The 19,579-nt window shown below is 42.1% G+C and overlaps 1 protein-coding gene across 9 annotated transcripts in view; it reads left to right on the plus strand.

Moving 5' to 3' along the window:
- LOC111866994 (potassium/sodium hyperpolarization-activated cyclic nucleotide-gated channel 2) overlaps positions 1-19,579 on the plus strand; it is a 319,261-nt gene that overhangs the window by 254,973 nt on the left and 44,709 nt on the right. For 6 of the 9 annotated variants that reach the window (XM_033752497.1, XM_033752499.1, XM_033752500.1 and 3 more), the window contains exons 4-5: positions 9,134-9,270; positions 14,594-14,737. In XM_033752497.1, the coding sequence (XP_033608388.1) occupies positions 9,134-9,270; positions 14,594-14,737 (281 nt within the window). The remainder of the gene's footprint in view (positions 1-9,133; positions 9,271-14,593; positions 14,738-19,579) is intronic. The other 3 variants (XM_033752498.1, XM_023856407.2, XM_023856409.2) reach the window with 1 other exon arrangement.

A 19,579-nucleotide genomic window follows, 5' to 3' on the forward strand; every position in this document is an offset into this window, starting at 1 on the left:
CTTCCAGCAACTCAGCTTCTAACAGAAATGAGTACTAGGTATGTTCCTGGGGTTAAAGGGTGGTTGGCGCGTAAGGCTGACAACCTCACCTCCATCTGTGAACAGATTGTCTAGAAAATGTGGGAGCCTCGATGTCTCATAGCGCTGTTGGCCTCCAGGGCCTGTTACAAGGATAGCTTTACCATTTTTTACCTTTTTTGGCTTTTAAGACTGGAAAGAAATACGGGGGAAAGGAGCGGACACTGATATAGCAGGATATTATCTGTTGAATTCTCAGTTCATGATGCCTTAGCAGTCAATAAGTACACCCTCAGTACACGGGGTAGAGTCTGCAGACTGTGACAGCATCGTCCGTCCGTCCGTTGCTGTTCCGTGAATGAGAGCCGAATTTCATTACTGTCGGTTTGCAACAAAGCGCTACCCAGCATATGGTTCGCTTTAATGAAGGCGGAAAGAAAACAGTAGCTCAATGCGTTAATATTCGGACTCTGTGTCAGTTGATTGGCCTTTATTGCCGCAAATTGAAAGCACTTTACTGCCTAATCTCATTTTCAATCAGTGCCCATTATACCATGACACGGTACAACAGATTATGTATTTCAGAAGGATGCGAGCCTTACTGAGCTACCGTGACCACCCAGCTGGTTTTCCACTATTTTATATTGATGTAAGTTGTAGTACGCCGGTCACGATAGCCGAGCGGTCTAAGGCATGCACTGTCTTCGCTCACTCGGAAGCCGGGATCGTGGGTTTGAATCCCACTCAGGGCATGGATGTTTGTGTGCGTTTTTCTGTGTTTGTGTACAGGTAGAGGCCTTGCGACGAGCTGATTACCCGCCCAAGGAGTCCTACCGAATGTGTAAGCTCTAGAAAAACCGAAGTGAACGGAGAAGTTCATGGACGTAGGCCTAGGCCCACTGGAGCTGTAGTGCCAAGAAAAAAAATGTAGTACAGGGTGATTCATTTGAAGGAGGACTCGATTTAATGACTATAAATCAAGCAATAATTTTCCGATGAAAATGAAACTTTGTGAGTACGCACCTCGGTAAATGTGGAGGTAATTCTGTTACGGAAGCCGCTGAAATTGTTTCCACTCCGCCTGGAGACATAGGTCGACACGGCATAGCGTAAGGAAATTAACATAAATTTGCAGAAATATCACGAACTGACAGGCGGAGACCACATTCAATTTGCAAAGTACATAATTTTCCCCCAAAATTTAGTTTCTTTTAGTAAATTATGGCATCTTTTAATTATATTAATTCAGTGTTTAAGATTGAATCACCCCGTATCTTACTGTGAAGAAGTAATATAAATTTAAAGCATTCCTTCAAATTATTTCGAAATCACCATTCGTGAAATATCGCATTGCTGGATTTATATTTGCTTAGACGTTGACGGTGTTATAGCGTGTACAACCGTTACTGTGCAGTTGGCGAATAAACATCGGTGTTATGAAACTCGTTTCTAGGGAACGGATATGTAAACACGTTCATGCGGCAACGAATAGTGACACACCAATAGAGTTACTATTGGAAACTGTGTTTTCCACTCGGTTTTTTGCTAGCTGGTTATAAGGAATACTGTTGGGGTCTTCGAGTTGGTCGAGCTTACTACCGTTCAAGTAACTAAGCTGCCGTTGTGGCATGAGACAAGTAAGAGAGACATGCTCTGCTCTGCAAAGCCTGGACTGACATAGGACGTGTATATTGCAAAAGGAAGCATTTTCAGTAACATGCTGTGTATGTGTCCAATACATACATTTGACGAAAAGCCAAGCACATTCATATGAGACACGCCCATCTTCTAGTCAGAGAGGATGTTACATAAGGACTATTACCGCAAGGGTTCAGTTGAAAAAGAAATATCTGGTCGTGAGTCTCAAGGGACTTGACACCAAGATGAACTGATTGGCGGCAAACCGCCAGTCGTAAAGTAACTCTAACTCTGACCCAGTTAATTGAAGTCATCCTGAGAAGAGAAGACGCGGAGGTTGGTATGAAGTGGCCTTCAATTTGGGACCCAGTTTTTTGTGGGGTTTCGTGAGTTGGGGTGAAACTGAGTCCACTTGATACGTCGGCCACTGTTTGGCCTATTGTACCAGCCCCGGATGATGAGTGTGGAGCAGTCAGTGGAATGAGAATTGGCAGGAGAAACCGGAGTACTCGGAAAAAATCTGCCCCAGTGCCCCTTTGTCCACCACAAATACCACATAATCTGAACTTGGCTCGAATCTGGGTCACCGCGGTGGGAAGCGAGCGCCGTCTTTTGGGGTCAGTTAGTTGATAGATGAATTCTGTACTAGAGACTATGAAGATGGAACCTGAGCGCTTGAAGCTGAAGAATCTCCACTGTTAGAAGCCGTTGTCAGGAAACGATTGATGAAGAAACAGAAGGCTGGAAAAAGGCTTAGCTGATGCTGTGTTGATTTTAAAGTGTGGTGATTAGCGATAGCGTTGTAATTACTTGTAGATCCATTCACCAATCCATACGCTCCTAAATCGTGACAGTACCATAAACCGCAAGCAAAATTACCACTTCTGAAAAGGTAATGTAATTCATGTGCTTATATCAGGCTTTTTTTTCAGTATTTTTAACATCACTTTTGTGGGATGCAACATTTATCTTAATTTTTTTCACTTCCCCTAGCGTCCTCTGTCCCTATTCAACACCGAACCATTTAAGAGAAAACAACAGAAAATCGCATCCCGCTGTTCAAATTGTTCTATTTGTATAAAAACGAACACACCGCGCCTCTCTTTGTCCCTGTGGTTACAACATTCTTGCCAGCGTCGCTTGTCTCAAGACACCTTTGAGATAAAGGCGTCTGCTTCGCTAGTGAATTACGGCGTCGCGCCGCTGGAGACGCCATCACATCAAAGCGTGGCTCCTAATTACGCCCCGCGTTAATGATTGTTTGCCTCGTGTTATCTCGCGTAAATCCAGCCTACTCTTCTGCTGTGAACACCGTGCTTTCTGGCTCTGAGAATTTGTTGCCAGATAAGCCTTCCTTATCGCGTTCGTATATTTTTAGTTTAACAGAGGCAGAATCTGTAATAATGTTTTTCCATACTTTGTAGAGTTGTAGTCATGAATAAGATAAGAAGATGGACGCTATAAACAAAGAAGTGTAGCTAGGCTTAAGTTGGTTACAGTATCATGTTTACTTAACAAAATATTTATTGCTGCACAGAAGTTCCTCTTCCTGAAATTCTGAAGTTCATAGCATTCAGATCCAGTCAAATTGTGACCTGAAAATATTTCTTTTGTGCTCTGTTTTACAGTGCTATGAGTATCTAAAATTCATAGCATCATATTGTCACGTGACTGAGTGATCAGAGACGGTGTTCGGATTGTTAATCAAATTTATTTGGCACTTGTAACTACATGCAGTTTCACTGAGTTACACCCCCCAAAGATCACTGTAACTACAGCACATATAAGGTCTTCTCAGACTTTACTAGTCGTTGATTGGTATCGGCTTCCAATGCCGAACGTTCTCCCTCCTCTGGGTTTCAGAACTGTCCCCGGCCTCAGCTACCAGATTCTCACTTCTCACAATCGCAACTCTCAACTGACAACTAACTCAGCTCAGAGTCAAAGTTACTTTACGAATAGCGGGTTACCTCCAATCAGGCTTGGTGCCAAGCCCCATGAGACTCACGACCAGATATTTTTTTTCAAATGAGCCATTGCGGTAATAATCCTTATGTAACATCCTCTCTGACGAGAAGACGGATTCGTCTCTTATGAATATGCTTCGCTTCGCCTTTGTCCAGTATACATTGCGTGTGACTGAAAATTCTTCTTTGGCACTCTGTTAGTATAGGCTTTGCAGAACAGAGCATGTCTATCTTACGTATCTTATGCTACAACGGCAGCTTAGTCATTTGAACGGTCATGAACTTGACAACCGCCAAGTTTAGGCCTCTTATATTTTCTTTGTCGAGCTTCATCTTGTCCTATACCACGAACATATTCATTCTCATACTTTTGTATGACTTCTGCCTTCGTCTTCTCTCGTTTCTGGGGAAATGTGTCCACAGAGCTGTTCCATGGCAACGGCTGTTGTACTATCGCCTTGACGTTGGGGCTGCGTGTTACAGTATGGTAGGGTGATAGATAAAAATTGATTGAAAAAGGATTTAGATGGAAGCTATCGTTGTTCAATTAATCTATTATCCCTGAATTTGCCTAGAAGGACTGAGTAAAACCACCAGAAACCTTACTTGGTCAGGGTAACCGATGCTCCACCCGAACATAAATCTAGAACATTACCGCTTCGCTAGTCTGCTCGGTTTCAGAACATCCCTCGAGAGCTATAATGTGTAAGAATGGATCAATACAAGGAGTTACGTGTGGAAAATATAGGTAGAAATGGGAACTGTGGAATTTTCCTGTTGAATTTTCAACGGGTATTTGTCTAGTCGGAGACCGCCTCTGTGGTCTAGTGGTCAGAGTTCCTGGCTACAGATCCATAGGTTCAGTTTCGATTCCCGGCACCACCAGATTTTCTGAGAAGTAGTGGGTCTGGAACGGGGTACACTCAGCACCGCGGAGATATTTGATAAACTATTTCAAGGAAATAGCGGCTCTGGTCTAGAAAATCGATATTAACGGCCGTGGGGATCCGTTGCACTGACCACGTGACGCCCTCTATTCCCAAAATTTGGCACTAATTTCGTCGACAAGCGGCGGTAGTTCGATCTGTATAATTGTTGTCGGTGTAGTTCTATTGCTGACTACAGGCCACGGAGTTTGTTTTGTATTTGTCCAGTCTAGATTGTTACATTAAGAAAATCTTCTTAGCAGAACATGATGATACCTAGAGAAGAAAACGGAGTTTTAGATTTCAGTTTTGTATGTAAAATAAAGTTTTCCCCCAGTATTAAATTAATTAAGCACCACGCCATGAAGACGGATCGGAGAGTGTGGGTATAGTGAGACATATGTTTCACTCTCCGGCCCTTTTAACCCCGGATCAGAAGCCCTCAGTACCCATTGGATAACAGGTCGAGTTGGCCTCAGATTCAGTCGGAGTGCTGGGGACAAGAGAAACAAAAATTGCTTCAGCCGGGAATCGAACACCGATTCCTCGGCTGTCCAGACCGGTATCCATCTCTATACTTACTGAGCTACCCTGGAACTTACGTAGCTATTAATGTTTTATTAGTTATTTGGAGACATTTTATGTTGCTATATTTTATAGCGCGAAAAGAAATTTGATTAAAAAATAATATGAAAGGATGTGGTCGTGGCCTAACATGAAATATCTCGTCAATGTTCGCAGTTACTGAATCAAATCATAAAAGAATCTCAGGTTATCCGCTGTCCCGGGTGAGATTCGAAGAGAGCACCTCCCGGATACATGTCTACAACTTCATAGCTGTGTTCTTGTACTCCAAGCGTTAATGTTATTATTCATGGTGAATCAGGCATGTCCGAATTTATGCGCAGAGGAAAATACGTGTAGAAATAATATTTAAGACATTTAACTTGGCGAGGTTTAAAAAATTTTGACGTTCTGCCTTACAAATTTATCGTTAATCGGAATTCGTATACTAGCCTATACTAAACTCAGAAATGGGCGGTTATATTTCGGTATTGTTAATTTGTATTATTTGTTAACTTGGGCACATTCTGAAGCGCTTGAAAGAAAAACAGGCTTCATGGTGTTTTCCCAGAAATTCCTCTCTTTGTCCCATAATCTGTGCAAATGGTGCTTGTCCTGCGGCGGGATATTGAATTTTGTTATCCAAAAGTTGTTTATTTGTAATTCCGGGATATGATCATCATGATACGACGAATGAGGCACGCGATATTGATTTCATCCCACACAGAACCGCGGGTCATCTTCATAAAGTCCCTCCTCTCTCTTCCTCTTCTCAACAAATACAGTCCGTCTTCCTACACCTGGCCGCTCTCAACAGAATGCGCAGTGGATTTGGTCGAGATCACTAATTCAGATAAGGTTTGCAAGGTGCGCATGCGTTATAGCAGGACCTTAGTTACAATGTGCCACTCTCCGTCCCTCCCACAATGCACCTGCAACCGCTCTCCCTCTTGTCACGCTCCTCACTTGTTTTGCGCATCCCAGTGGCCAGGTCACAATAACCTGTCTGTAGATAGATAGGGCTAATGCCTGTGTTTTTATACATGGTCTATCTCATCATACTGCCAAATGGGTTTCGTCATGTCCATTAACGGATTGTAGTGTGTTTATGTGCTATAACAGAGCCTTGTTACAGCATGTCACTTTGCTTCCCGCCCACAATGCAGCTGGAACAGCTGCCCCTGTATTGTTTGCAATACTCATCACGCGCAACTCAGAGGCCAGGTGAAATAAGACAACCTGTATGTGATTGATTTCTTATGCATTGCGGGTCCTAGTCACGGGATTGAGACCACTGATCTGATCCAACGGGAGGCCATATTAGTTTCACTGAACTTCGCACTGTCCACCATCTTTCCTTCCGCCTGTCCAACTTCATAAGCGGCAACTGAATTTACAGTTTATTTGAGAAAAATATGAACGTGTTCCTTTTTCTTCCTCTTCTTCTATTCTTTGCGTCGTTCTTTATTCCTTCTCCTGTTTTCATTTCTGGTAAGCCTGTGTACAGAGGGCGAAATGGAGCAGCATAACGGGAAGACCGCGTCATATATAAGTTTCGTGCATGTAAAGTTATCAGGAACCTGAGCAGCACTCACTAGTCTAGGCGTTCATAAAAAAAAACTTAATTCAAATTAGGTGGATAGCTTTGTGAATCACTGTAGAGTGTTTCCACGGAATTTCTATTTTCTGACTAATTGCGAGTGAAGGTTGTGGGGGAGATACATTCTGATGAACTTAAATTGGGAGGGCTGCATGAAAAGCGCGCAGTAGCAATTTGGAACTTGGGAACCATCTCAGCGTTTCCTTGAACACGAGAAAAACCATGAAAACTTGTGTCGAGATGGTCGAGCGCAGGAACCTGCGCATGCGTACTGACTTCTAGCCGGCAGTCCGAAGTTTAAAGAACATCATCCTCCTCCTCAGGGGATAGGCAACTGGCGTGTTCCAAGTCGATACTGCTACGAAGATCATCTTTTCCTTGGTCTGCTAAAGTTTCTCCATCCTTCATAGGGGCAATTCAGAACTGCTCCTTTTAATCTTATTTCTCGCTTGCAGGGCTCCTGACCTTACGTCTTCTCTTATTGATGCATCTGTACGGTGGTCTTGTATATTTAAATAATTAGGAATTCTGTACAAAAATTTTAAAAATTGGGTAAAAAGGTAAATAGCTATCTCTTTAACAGACTGTGGGGACCCATAGCGTTGTGAGACGTCGAGACTCCCACATTTTCTAGACAATCGGCTCACAGATGGCGATGAGGTTGTCAAACTTACGCACCGGTCGCGCTTTACCCCCAGGAAGATTCCTGGTACTCATTTCTGTTAGAGGTTGAGTCGACTCTATGGACATAGTGCGGCTAAAAGGATTAGGTCACTGAAAAATCCAGTGACTTCATTGGGAATCGAACCCGCAACCGTTAGACTTGTAGCACAATGTCTCAACCAACTGCGCTACCGGGTGCAACTAAAAATTGATTTCCTGCTGCAAAGGAAACACTTTGCTTCTCAATTAAAAAGATAAAACCGGTTAAATACTGTTTATCACAGTAATCGGTGTTTACTATTGGTGCTTATGACTCTCAATATGTGGGTTTCATATCATCGAATGATGGGATAATTGATGAACTGTGAATTGGAGAGGATATGTAAGGAGACGGTAGTGTTCTGATCGAGGTACTGACATGTGCCTACAATGACAGAACACTGGGGGGATATTTCCGCTGCTGTCCCTTCCGGCATTCGAACCACGCATGCGCCGAATGCGTCTCTACAAATCTCTATTTAGACCTGTGAATGCACTGTGTGGAGAAAATTCGGAGTTCCTCCAATATTAAAGCAGGAAATTCGCGCGGTAAATGCTGTGCTCTTATAGGGGCTCGGTCCTCACGCCACAGATGCCGATATTGCGTCCCTGCTGCGTTGAAGGGTGCTGTTTCGTGTAGCAGCTGTCCCAAATGGCACTGTCACGAGACATTTAGCTTGTTGCCTAATCCGAAGCTTCCCACCAAAACAGAAAGCTCTGTGACTTGGGAACAACAGAGAGGGGATTTTCACGTATTACCTACCTACCCCTGCTTTCGAAATGTTTCATAATGTTCCCAAACGTTCCGTAAAGGAAGTCCATATCTTCAAGCAAATATATAAACTTTCTTGCGCCTGCGTTTAAAGACCACACAGTACACGTGGACAGACCCCTCCCTCACCTATACTGAAGCCACAGAAAGAAATGCTGTACTTGGTGGGGATGACCATGCCTCATGCTTTCCGCCTCTCTACCTCTGCCAGTTGCGCAGCTACTCAAGAACTTCACAACATTTTTTGGAACCCGAAGGTTCATTACGTTGTTCACAAGAGCTTTCTATTGGTCCCTATCCTGAGCCACATCAATCCAATCCATCCCATCCTATCTCTCTAAGATCCATTTTAATGTTGTCCACCCACCTACGCCTTGGTCTTCCCAGTGGTCTCCTTCCTTCTGGCTTTCCCACCAATATCCTATATGCATTTTTCTTCTACTCCCATTCTTGCTACATGCCCTGTCCATCTCATCCTTGACTTGATCGTTGTACGAGCGACAGTCATTAAATAGGATACAAATGGAAGTAACACAGCTGTAATGGACGCAGTAATTTTCCTATATATATCATTGAGGGGCACGCAATAGCGTAGTTTGATTCCAGACGAAGACACTGGATTTCTCATTTGGCCTAATCCTTCCAGCCGCACTATGGCCCTGGTGTTGACTCAGCGTCTAACAGAAATGAGTATCAGGAAACTTCCTGGGGATAAAGGGCAGCCGGTGCATAAGGCTGACAACCTCACCGTCGTCTGTGAGCCCACTGTCTAGAAAATGTGGGAGCCTCAACGTCTCAAAACCCCATGGGCCTCCACGGCCTGTTACAGGGATATTTTTACCTTTTATTGCCTAGTATTTTTCTTCAAATTTCTGCTTTCTGATGGCTGTAGATGTATCATGACTTTGTTACCAATTTGTTATTGTCGTCTTGTCTGTACTTACAGGTATCATGCAGCAAGACAACGCAGAGCAAGTGATCCTGGACCCGAAACTCATCGCGAAACATTACCTGAAAACGTGGTTCTTCCTGGACCTTATCAGCTCCATTCCTCTAGACTACATCTTCCTTATTTTCAACCAGGTAAGGGATTTTGGGGGTTCGGAGGTGCGGGAGTGGGGCAATGCTACTTGCATCTGTCAATATTCTGGTAATGGAGCATGCGGTCGCTTCCATCTTGCACACAGATGTCCGCAAAAGTGTTGCAATACCCACAGTTCTTTGCTGCGAATAAAGAATATCCCGAAAAGAATATACACACTTCGACGTACAAAATATCTGCTAAAATAAGTTGTTGGTGATCCACACCCAGTCCACACAGAAGGGGGTGAGTGCGGCACGTGTTGAAACAGAACAAGCATACAAAGTGCCCAAAGTTACCTTGCAGACACTTCTCGAGATCTGGGGGGGGGGAGCTGTTGTGCCCGCAACAGTGGCCTAGATATATTTTTATGGGCCTCTCTGTGTTTCCATAGACGTGCATATCCTGGACGTGAAACTTTCCGATGTATCCTTCACATTAAAAGTCGAAGCTATCCCTGGACTTAAATATATAATCACCATGTCAGGAAGACATATCGGGTAGTGGAGGTATAGCTCCATCCTTCTTAAACTGAGAAGTTTGGACAGCAGATTCTTAATAAACGGGGTTACGCAACCCATTGTTGGGTGAAGCGAACACATTCCGGCGGAAATGGTTGGCATACGAGAATTAACTGTGTTGTCTGCTCGGTCCGTGCCGAGGAGTTATAAGGAAGAAAACAGGGGCAACCAAGTCAGTTCTGTACGGGAGGATGTGAAAAGAGGACTTGAGCTAGGAAGCTGAAGAATCTCCACTGTTAGAAGCCGTTACCAGGAAGGGGCTAGTGAAGACACAGTGGGCTGGAAAAAGACTTAGCGTGTGATGTGGTGATTTGTAAAGTGTGGAAATTAGCAAGGGCGCTGTAATTATTTGTAGTTCCGAGTTGTGTATATAAGTGGTCAAAGAATACAATCCAAAATTTCCTCTATTTCTCTCTAACGCGTGACAATACATTCTTCAACTGATATAGCATTGTTTAATAGACTAAAGACGTTTCTGTGTTACTCGATTGTTGCTTGCGTATTCGTTGCTGCGGGAATATGTTTACCGAGTCGTTGCCTAGCAATGAACATATCCTCTGATTTCACTATTCAGGATTTAGGGCGTGTCACAATATTGTGAGACCGATCATGTCAAAGACGATGAGATTGACTGGGCATTTAGAATGGATGTGTGAGAACAGAAATGCATACACATTTCTGGAAGGAAAATCTGTGCGAAAGAAAACATTTTGAAGACCTAGAAATAGATGATATGGATACAGTAATGAGCCTTCGGGTTCCTTATACTCCTGGTAATTTCTTAAGTGGATGAGCAACTGCTAGTCTCTGTTATAGGAGTGAAATCCATGGAGATAGTATGTTAATCAGTCATTTGATTAGTTAGTTGTTATGCAATCTAATAAATGGCGGTATTAATCGATAGAACCAGATCACATAATTACTCCGATTAGATCTGAAGTGAATTTTTCTACGTGTTATCATGGCAACAGATTGTTATGAAAAGAATACATATAGATGTCTCTGTTACGGAAATAGCTCTTATACAGAGGCTGTCTTGATGCGAACACTTTTGTGGACAACTGTACATACGTGCACTTTTGTACATAAACTTTACGCTGCTCTTATAGTATACATATATATAATCACAATAAACATTATGTATATATTTCCATTGCACTGCTGGCAGACCGGATTCATTCAGTGTTTTTTCTCTATTATTTTCATAAATACATATTTCGATTTTTATCAGTTTGTTAGTGGCAGTTAATAACGAACATTTGTATAGTTGGTATATAATGTAGATTTTTAACTAATATTTTACATACGCATGCGCATAAGTTTTATTGCCTTTCTTCTTGCACTTTCCTGTTTACGTAACTTTACGAAGTGTAATCCGACAGTAATGACTGAGGAAACACATGACGTAGTGTCCACTGTAAGACGCTTTGCCGACATAACAAAACTTCTCTGAAGAACGCAGAGTAAACCATCGTTAATCCGGATTAATAAAGTAGAATATAGCCCTAAACGACAAAAAAAGAACTTCGAACAAATAAATGGAAAATTTAATAATATGAACAGCAAAGGTAAAATTTTCCATGTGCTTAACTTTTAAGCAATACTCCATGAAAGTGTATGGGGGAGTGGATGTATAGATCCACGCGTTCTTGACATCGACAGTAGTTGGAGGTGAGTGATTAGCTTCACGCTCCGATCGCTTTACCTCTGGGGAAAGAGACCCCGGTACTCTTTGGATAGGAGTCTGGGTGGGACCCAAAGACGGTCTCGACGATATGGTGTGCTGATGAAAATATACAAATAAAGTTCTTCCTGGAGTCCACTCAACAGAGATAAGGGTTGTAAGGCGTGTATGGGTTGTATGAAGGCTTTGGGTTAGTGCGTCACCCTCCCTCCCACAATGATCTGGAACCACTTACCAGATTTCTCCACAGTTTCCTCAAGTTCAACACAGAAACCAGGATTAAAAGTAAGGCATGTGACTTCCCGATGAGGTAATTGTATTTTTCAATTGACCTAATCTTTCCAGCCGCAATATAACCCGTAAGGCTGACAACCTCACCGCCATCTGTGAGCCGACTGTCTAGAAAATGTGGGAGCCTCGACATCTCACAACCCTATGGGTCTCAATGGCCTATTACAGGAAAATCTTTAGATCTAGTTCTTCTTTATAATCTCTCATAACTGCCACCTAAACTTGTATGCCTTTCTGTCCCATTCCTGCGACATCCTCTGCCATTTTCATCCCCTTTAAGTGGTTCAACCGTTATCTAGTAGTTTCACGTTTACAGACGGACGGACAGGGCTGTTTTAATCGGCGCTCCTGGGGCATGCAAACGCACATGAAGGCTTGTGACTCCTGCCTAAACTGAAATTGCACAAAATAAAATATTTATTTTGTGCAATGCTTGGCTGTTTGTGTTCTCAGCGATAGGATGTCGCTGTGAAATGCTTGAAGCTCCTGCTTCTTGTTCGGAAAATATTTTGTTTGAGTTTTGAACGTGGTAACAGGTATCCTATGGGGGGGGGTCCCATGGTATTTCTCAGACTTTCTGGCGAAGTTCCGGATGTAGTATGTCAAAATATGCCACTACCACCTCCTTCCTGATTTCTTCCAGTTCATTATACAGTATTATCTTAATATTCTACGCCGTACAGTATGAGCAACTAGCAGCGTCATTAAATATACTATCAGTGAATAAATAATATTAGGAATTACTGATTTTTGGACATTTTCCATCGTTCGCTAATCTAAAGATTAGAAAACACGACGTTTCGTAGACTGAATCTGTTTCCGTCCTCAGGTGAGGGAGAAGACACCTACTCTGTTGGCTCCTTTAGAAAGAACTAACCACGATCACTGGGTAATATCCATACCCAATAATTTTAACTGCCACAAACAAATCAGTGTTCTACTGGTAAATGTAACCAGTATATGAATATTACTGAACATGAAGTTCGACACAATTATTTAAATATTTCCAAGAATTCTATTAAAAGTACAAGCCGAAAAAGCCTGCAGTGTCATAGACATGTCTACCAAACGAGTACCGAATTTCCACAATGTTGCTCTCGTAAGAATACTCTCCTCTCCGGTAGCGAATTGAAGGACTATATTGGTTACCCAGAGACCACAGTCTTAAGCATCAATTGATAATTACTCAGAACACACACTGATTTATATCACATCAGCATGAATCAAGGTGGTTGTCGACCGTTAATTCTTCTCAAGTGCATTTTATTTTATACGTGTGGCACTACTGACTGGATTTGAATCACAAAATTCTATATGCAGAGCTGTGTCTGAAACATCCATCATCAGATGGTGTCGTAAATATTTACGTCAACAATGCGAAGTTAGTAAAATATGTTTTAAGGTAAAATATGAAGCAAAATCTTCATGCCCGAATATTTTGTTGAAAATTGAAGATTTTTCTTCCGTAAAGTTGGTTACTCAATGTCTGATGTACCAACAAAAATGTTTTAGACACACAATACGTGCAAATAATTTGTTTGTAAACTGATTAGTAATGTTCAAGTAATTAAATACTATGATATTTAGCAGTTTTTGTTAGGTAACGTAACTTGAGGAGAATTATATCGACAGTCTGCTTAAAGGGTGATACTGTTCACTTTTGGATGGAGCATGGCCATGTAATATTTCTATACAGCTGGGAACTATTGCTGCACGAAATACTCTAAAATATCGATAGGCAAACTTTCTTTCAAAGAGCATATCTCTAGGTGTATATCTCTGACTCTCTGCACTACACAATCACCCGCATTTATAATGCCATTATATCTTACTCCTTAATATAGCACGTTCATAAACTAAGTTTTTATTATTCCATATATTTTTGCTCACACGAATGCCACATTTTTCATATTCAGAATGTATGATAACATCATTTTCCATTTTTGCATGTTTTCAACTCATAGTAGTTGCTTAGCTTTTTCTGATCTCTTATTAGCATCATAGTGATATAACCTATTTATTTACTTTGTTTTAGTTATATTATTTATAAGTTTTCCTTATATTTTTTTATATTTACTTCTTATTCCGTGTTGTGGGAAGTTTTCTGACGTTTCGAGAAGCATTTCCACTTGGTATGCACTTGAACGCATGAAAACAGCCTCCAATTACAATGATGCATCTTTCAGGGGAGTAATGATGTCACGGTGTTATTATCTCCACTATACTGTGTCCGAAACGTCTCTGAGGTTGCGTCATCATGAGCTGTTGACGCTGATCGCTTCGTCATCCATTAGGAAGATACAAGATCCTGTTTTCAATTGGAACCAAATCGCCATAACGAAAATCTTGTTGAACACACAGGACGTTTCTTTCGTAAGTTTGCCTATTCGAATCACTACTACCCTCAGAGATGTTATAGCCAGACAATACCCCTCATTTTCCCACCCTACCTTCCCCCTCTCCCTTCATTAATTCTCCGAAATGTGACATCTTTTCTCAGTTGTTATGTTCCTTTGTTTTCTTTGAGTTTCTCCAAGCACGGTTTTGAGTAAGTCATGATAGAGCCTATGTTGATGTTATTAACCCGTTGTTTTACGTGTTTTAGGATAGCCGACGCCTAGATATACGCTCTAGCGCCTAAGATTCTTCTTAAACACAATTTGCAGACTTCATCCTCCGTGTGGACGGCACGCTTAGAGGTGGACCTCAGGCCAGATAAAAATATAATTATTTCTGAAATCAAAACATGGTCCCATGCTTCCATACTCCCAAAATGGACATTATCAGCCGTGTTTAGTCGCTTAACCTCTGCATCACTGCGCACTTGAGTTGCAGGACTTCAGCGAGAGCTTCCAGATACTGCACGCCGGCAGAGCGCTTCGGATCCTGCGCCTTGCCAAACTTCTCAGCCTCGTCCGACTTCTGCGACTCTCCCGACTCGTCCGTTACGTCAGCCAGTGGGAAGAAGTCTACGTAAGATTGAACACATATATATCTTAGAGCACATCCTGACTCTTGCACTGTTTTAGTGATCCCTTAACGGTTTTGTCTAAGCGCCCAGAAATCCTCAGACTTCAGCGTGTGCCTCTCTTTCAGTGCACGCCCTCATATTTGGCAATGAAACAGCAGGGATAACGACCAATAAGACTCTAGAATATGCTGTACATGCATTTTATGTTAATCCTAACATTCTTCAAGTAATCAGACGAGGAACATATCTAACGTTTGAAGAATTTCAGTCACGTGCCTTCAGTGTGTCTGTTCTGGAATGGACACTTTTTGGGCAATCACGCAACATCTAGACATAATGAATCATCGAAATATTCTAGAAATATTATATTTTAGCATTCTAACCATGTCAAAATAACCAAACTACCCAGGAGTCCCACACTGGAGGGGTTTAGCCCAGGTATTTCACAGTGGTGTCTGTTGACGATTGCACAAACTAGAGTTTAGTCAGTTGCACAGCATGTGGATACTCTAAACTGTCTTAATAACCTATAAACAATAAATGTTGGCCCTCTAAAGCCCTTCACATAAAAGAAAAACCACACGGTCCTGTAACTGAGGATCCCTGGGCCAAAATTTCATGAAATGTGTCATGTACATAAAGACACCTTTAAGTTTCGTTTAAGATAATACTCAACTTCCTAAATACATAAGCCATACTAACAGTAAGTATATATGTTGTGGGGTGGGGAACAAACCTTACGCGTTCTTTTGACCGGATAACATGAACTTGGTGTATACTGACCGCTAGTTCATGGAAGTCGCAGAGCTGGGCTCTTCTGTTGATGGTCAGAAATCGAGTATCGATCCTCATATCCGTTCGCAGCTATGGACAGATTTCGTGTAACTTAGTTTGAAAGAGCTTGGCTCGAAAATTAATATTTTAGCACAAACAATTATGTAAGACGCCTGCCTTGAATGTTCTTATTTGAACGTGTTGGAAATATGTTCTAGAGATATATCACCGCTTCGTGTGTATATGATTAAGAGCAGCAGCTGGAAATACAACTTATTTCAAAAGGTTTATCGGTTGTGTTCACGTTTGTCTGCTCCAAGACCATATCGAACCACCGAGTAACGAAATCTGTACTTTTACATTGACGCCCTCGATCCGAGTCGCTTCTCTAAAATGAAGTTCTTCAGTGCAACGCCACTTCAGTGAGTGACACCAGGAGAAGTTTAAGATCTTGTAACACCTGTTTTACCAGTGGATATCTCTGAAGAAGGCATCCAAATGCTATCTGTCAGTTGTATATTTCTCTCCCGCGAAAATTTTGAATTTTGACTCCATTTGTCTGTTCCAACTGTAGCAACAGGGGTACTCATCACTTGGACATTCCACCGAGTGCGTGCTGCAGTAGACTTGTGGTGTAACGGGGCGGTTTGTCTTTACATTGAAATATACTGCGACCTTCAAACGCCTAATGGAAAGCCGCACAACCAAATTTGCCATATTTTGATAGATAGGAGACGGCATTCAAGTATACTTCATATCCGATAGGTCAGGGCAGTAGATTGTGATAATGACAACTATCTGTTGGTATCTAAAGTTAAGGAAAGACTGGCAGTCAGTAAACAAAGAGTACACAGAGTTCATATGGAGAAGTTCAATCTCAAGAGATTAAATGAGGTAGGGGGTAAAGGGCAGTATCGTGTTGAAATCTCAAATAGGGTCGCAGCTTGGGAAAACTTGAACCCTGAGGTGGATATCAATAGAGCCTTGGAAGCTGCTAGAGAGACTATCAAAATTTATGCCTAAGAGAGTCTAGGTTATTATGGTCTGCAGAAGCATGAGCCATGTTTCGATGAAGGATGCTCAAAATTATTAGATCAAAGAAAGCAGACCAAATTGCAATGGTTACAGGATCCAAGCTAGTTAAATGGGGGATAATCTGAACAATATTAGACGTGAAACCAGCAGGCATTTCAGGAACAAAAAAAGGGAATACCTGAAATACAAAATTGGTGAGCTTGCAACGAACAGTAAGAACAAGAACATAAGAGACCTGTATTTTTTTCCTTGGCACTACAGCCCCAGTGGGCCTAGGCCTGCCTCCATGAACTTCTCCGTTCACTTCGGCTTTTCTAGATCTTACACAATCGGTAGGACTCCTTGAACGGGTGATCAGCTCGTCGCAAGGCCTCTACCTGTGCACAAACACAGGAAAACGCACACACACAAACTAAACATCCATGCCCTGAGTGGGATTCTAACCCACGATCCCGGTTTCCAAGCGAGAGAAGACAGTACATGCCTTAGACCGCTCGGCTACCGTGACCGGCGAGAGACCTGTATAGAGGAATAAATTGTTCTAAGAGGGGTTACCAACCTAGAAGTAACTTAGTGAAGGGTGAGAATGGTGATCTGCTTGCAGATTCCCACAACATTTTGAATAGGTGGAGAAACTACTTCTCTCAGTTATTGAATGTACATAGGGTCAGTGATGTTGGGCAGATATAAATGCATACAGTTAAGCCTTTAGTACCTGATCATAGCCCTTTTGAGGTTCTCAAGAAGGGCTCACCTCCATGAAGTTGTTTTCTTATTTATTGTATGGTTGTTCGAATGTGTAGAATTTAGTATTGTATTATATTAAAGGTTTCGTGTGTGGAAACTGAAATGTTTCATAGTTCGCTAGATTTGTTCAGAATTGCGTCCGTCTTCACAAGGAGAATATCTGTTACTGACAACAAACTTTTGGGTTGACCATCAGGTTTTATGCATCATCAACATAATGCTGAAAGAATTAGAAAATTGTATGAATATATGTTTTTCTCTTAGGCGGTGTGTCCTTAAGTACCTGTGTAAGGCATGAACTTATCATCCAATTAAATTCGACACTTCTGACCACGTAAATAAGTGTCATACCTCTTAGTGTGTTTAGACTATGGAGAAAAAAATTCAACGAGGTAACATTAAAGAAAGTATTTTCACCTGTATGAGTGACTGTCGACAGGTTTTTGATTGATAGGTTTGTTGAACACTTACAGATCATAACGACAAGCAACTATAGCGCGACCGCTAATTCACACACTCTGGATTTCACTGATTTTCCTTCGTCAGTCGTTTCCTGGTGTTGGTTCTTAACAATATCATCTGTTTCCATGCTCACACTCTTACCGGTTGGCCACCTTCTCATTGATCCAACAGTCCTATTTATAACATCTCGGCACCGAGGCACACGAAGCTTCCTATGTTGATGTTTCCAATTTTTGCTGTGAAAACATGATTGTTTACTAAACCGTTACGTAGTAGCGGCTGTTGTATTTCTTCTTATCTCGCGGTCGTTACCCAGCAGTGGTTCTACATGTCACACTAAAAAACTAAACTCTGTGGCTTGAGTCCGCAACCGAACTATACCGACCGAGCGGCCGCCGCTTGTCGGTGAAGTTAGTGCCATCTTTAGCGGATAGAGGATGTCGCGTGGTCAGCGCAACGGATCCCCACGGCCGTTAATCTCGGTTTTCTAGACCGGACTACATGCCGCACTATTATTTAGAAAGTAATGGAAGCGTTTACACAAGAATTTCATATCCTAAGTCACTTTGTCGGAATATTTCCATTCGAAATATTATGTTTCTCCTGTATCTGGAAGTCGAATGGTATTCGCCAAATCCTTCGGATTTCTTCAATAAAAAACTGAAGTTCATGTCTTGCTCTGGCGTTGATGTCTCCGAACAATAGCTGGTTAGCACTATACTGATTACAGGTGTCCAATCGCATGCACTGAAAGAAAATAAACTCACTTATAGGAATGTACGTTTCGTTGGAATCAACCAAATAATTTATCATCTTTATATTACACAGTTGAGTCACTATGCTACAAGCCGGAAGGTCGCGGGTCCTTTTCCCGATGGGGTCATTGGATATTTCAGTTTACCTAATCCTTCCATCCGCACTATTGCCCTGGGGTCGACTCAGCCTCTGACAGAAATGAGTACCAGGAATCTTCCTGAGGGGTAAAAGGCGGCTTAGGCATATATTCTGCAGGTGCTCGGTTCGAATTTCGGCCGGGATACCGAACATTCTTAAATTTCCCACGATTTTCATCAAAGCTTCCAGGCAAATGTAATAATTATAGCTGCTTAAGGTCACTACTGTTCTCTTCCAAACACTTTTCAGTTTCTCTGTCATCCTACAGTTCGACAGTATACAGTTTAGCTGCTGAGATCGTCGTTAAACAAACCACAAAATGTCGCCCGCTGTCTCTTGAATGTAATAGCCTTTGAGATAGAATAAAGAGAAAATTCCCGCTTGTGGATATTGTTCCCAAATTGTTGGATTTCCTCTTGCCCTCCCATATATAATGCTGCATATTTTCTCAAGGCAAGAGCTGTGAAGCCAGCCATTGCTAGGGAACATCTCCTCAAAAACCCCTGTTGCTACGCAACACATTCATAACACGCAACAATGGCGTAGTTTGGAAGAGATGTTCACTACGCTGTCCAAGAGCAACAATAGAAGAACTGTTGGGAGGGGTGTTTTCTGTGCGATCCGTCCATAACGAGGAGCAGCTGCGATTACGAGAGAACCTTGGGACGTCAGTGAGCAGAGTAGGAGTGAGTTCTGAGACAGTCGCCCGTCAGTAAGGATGTGAACATGGAAGCTGAGGAAACTACGGCGTTGATAGCCGTCACCAGGCAACAATCGGTGAAAATACAACAGACTGAGGAGATGTTTACGTGCTATAGTTAAATGTGGAATGCGTGAATTAGCATTAGTACTATAGTTATTTGTAGTTACGTTCTGTAAGAGTTCAATAAAACCAGTTACAAATACAAACCCCGTCTATAGTCACTCAGTCA

This window comes from Cryptotermes secundus, unplaced genomic scaffold, assembly GCF_002891405.2.
Source record: "Cryptotermes secundus unplaced genomic scaffold, Csec_1.0 scaffold1383, whole genome shotgun sequence".
Lineage (NCBI taxonomy): Eukaryota > Metazoa > Arthropoda > Insecta > Blattodea > Kalotermitidae > Cryptotermes > Cryptotermes secundus.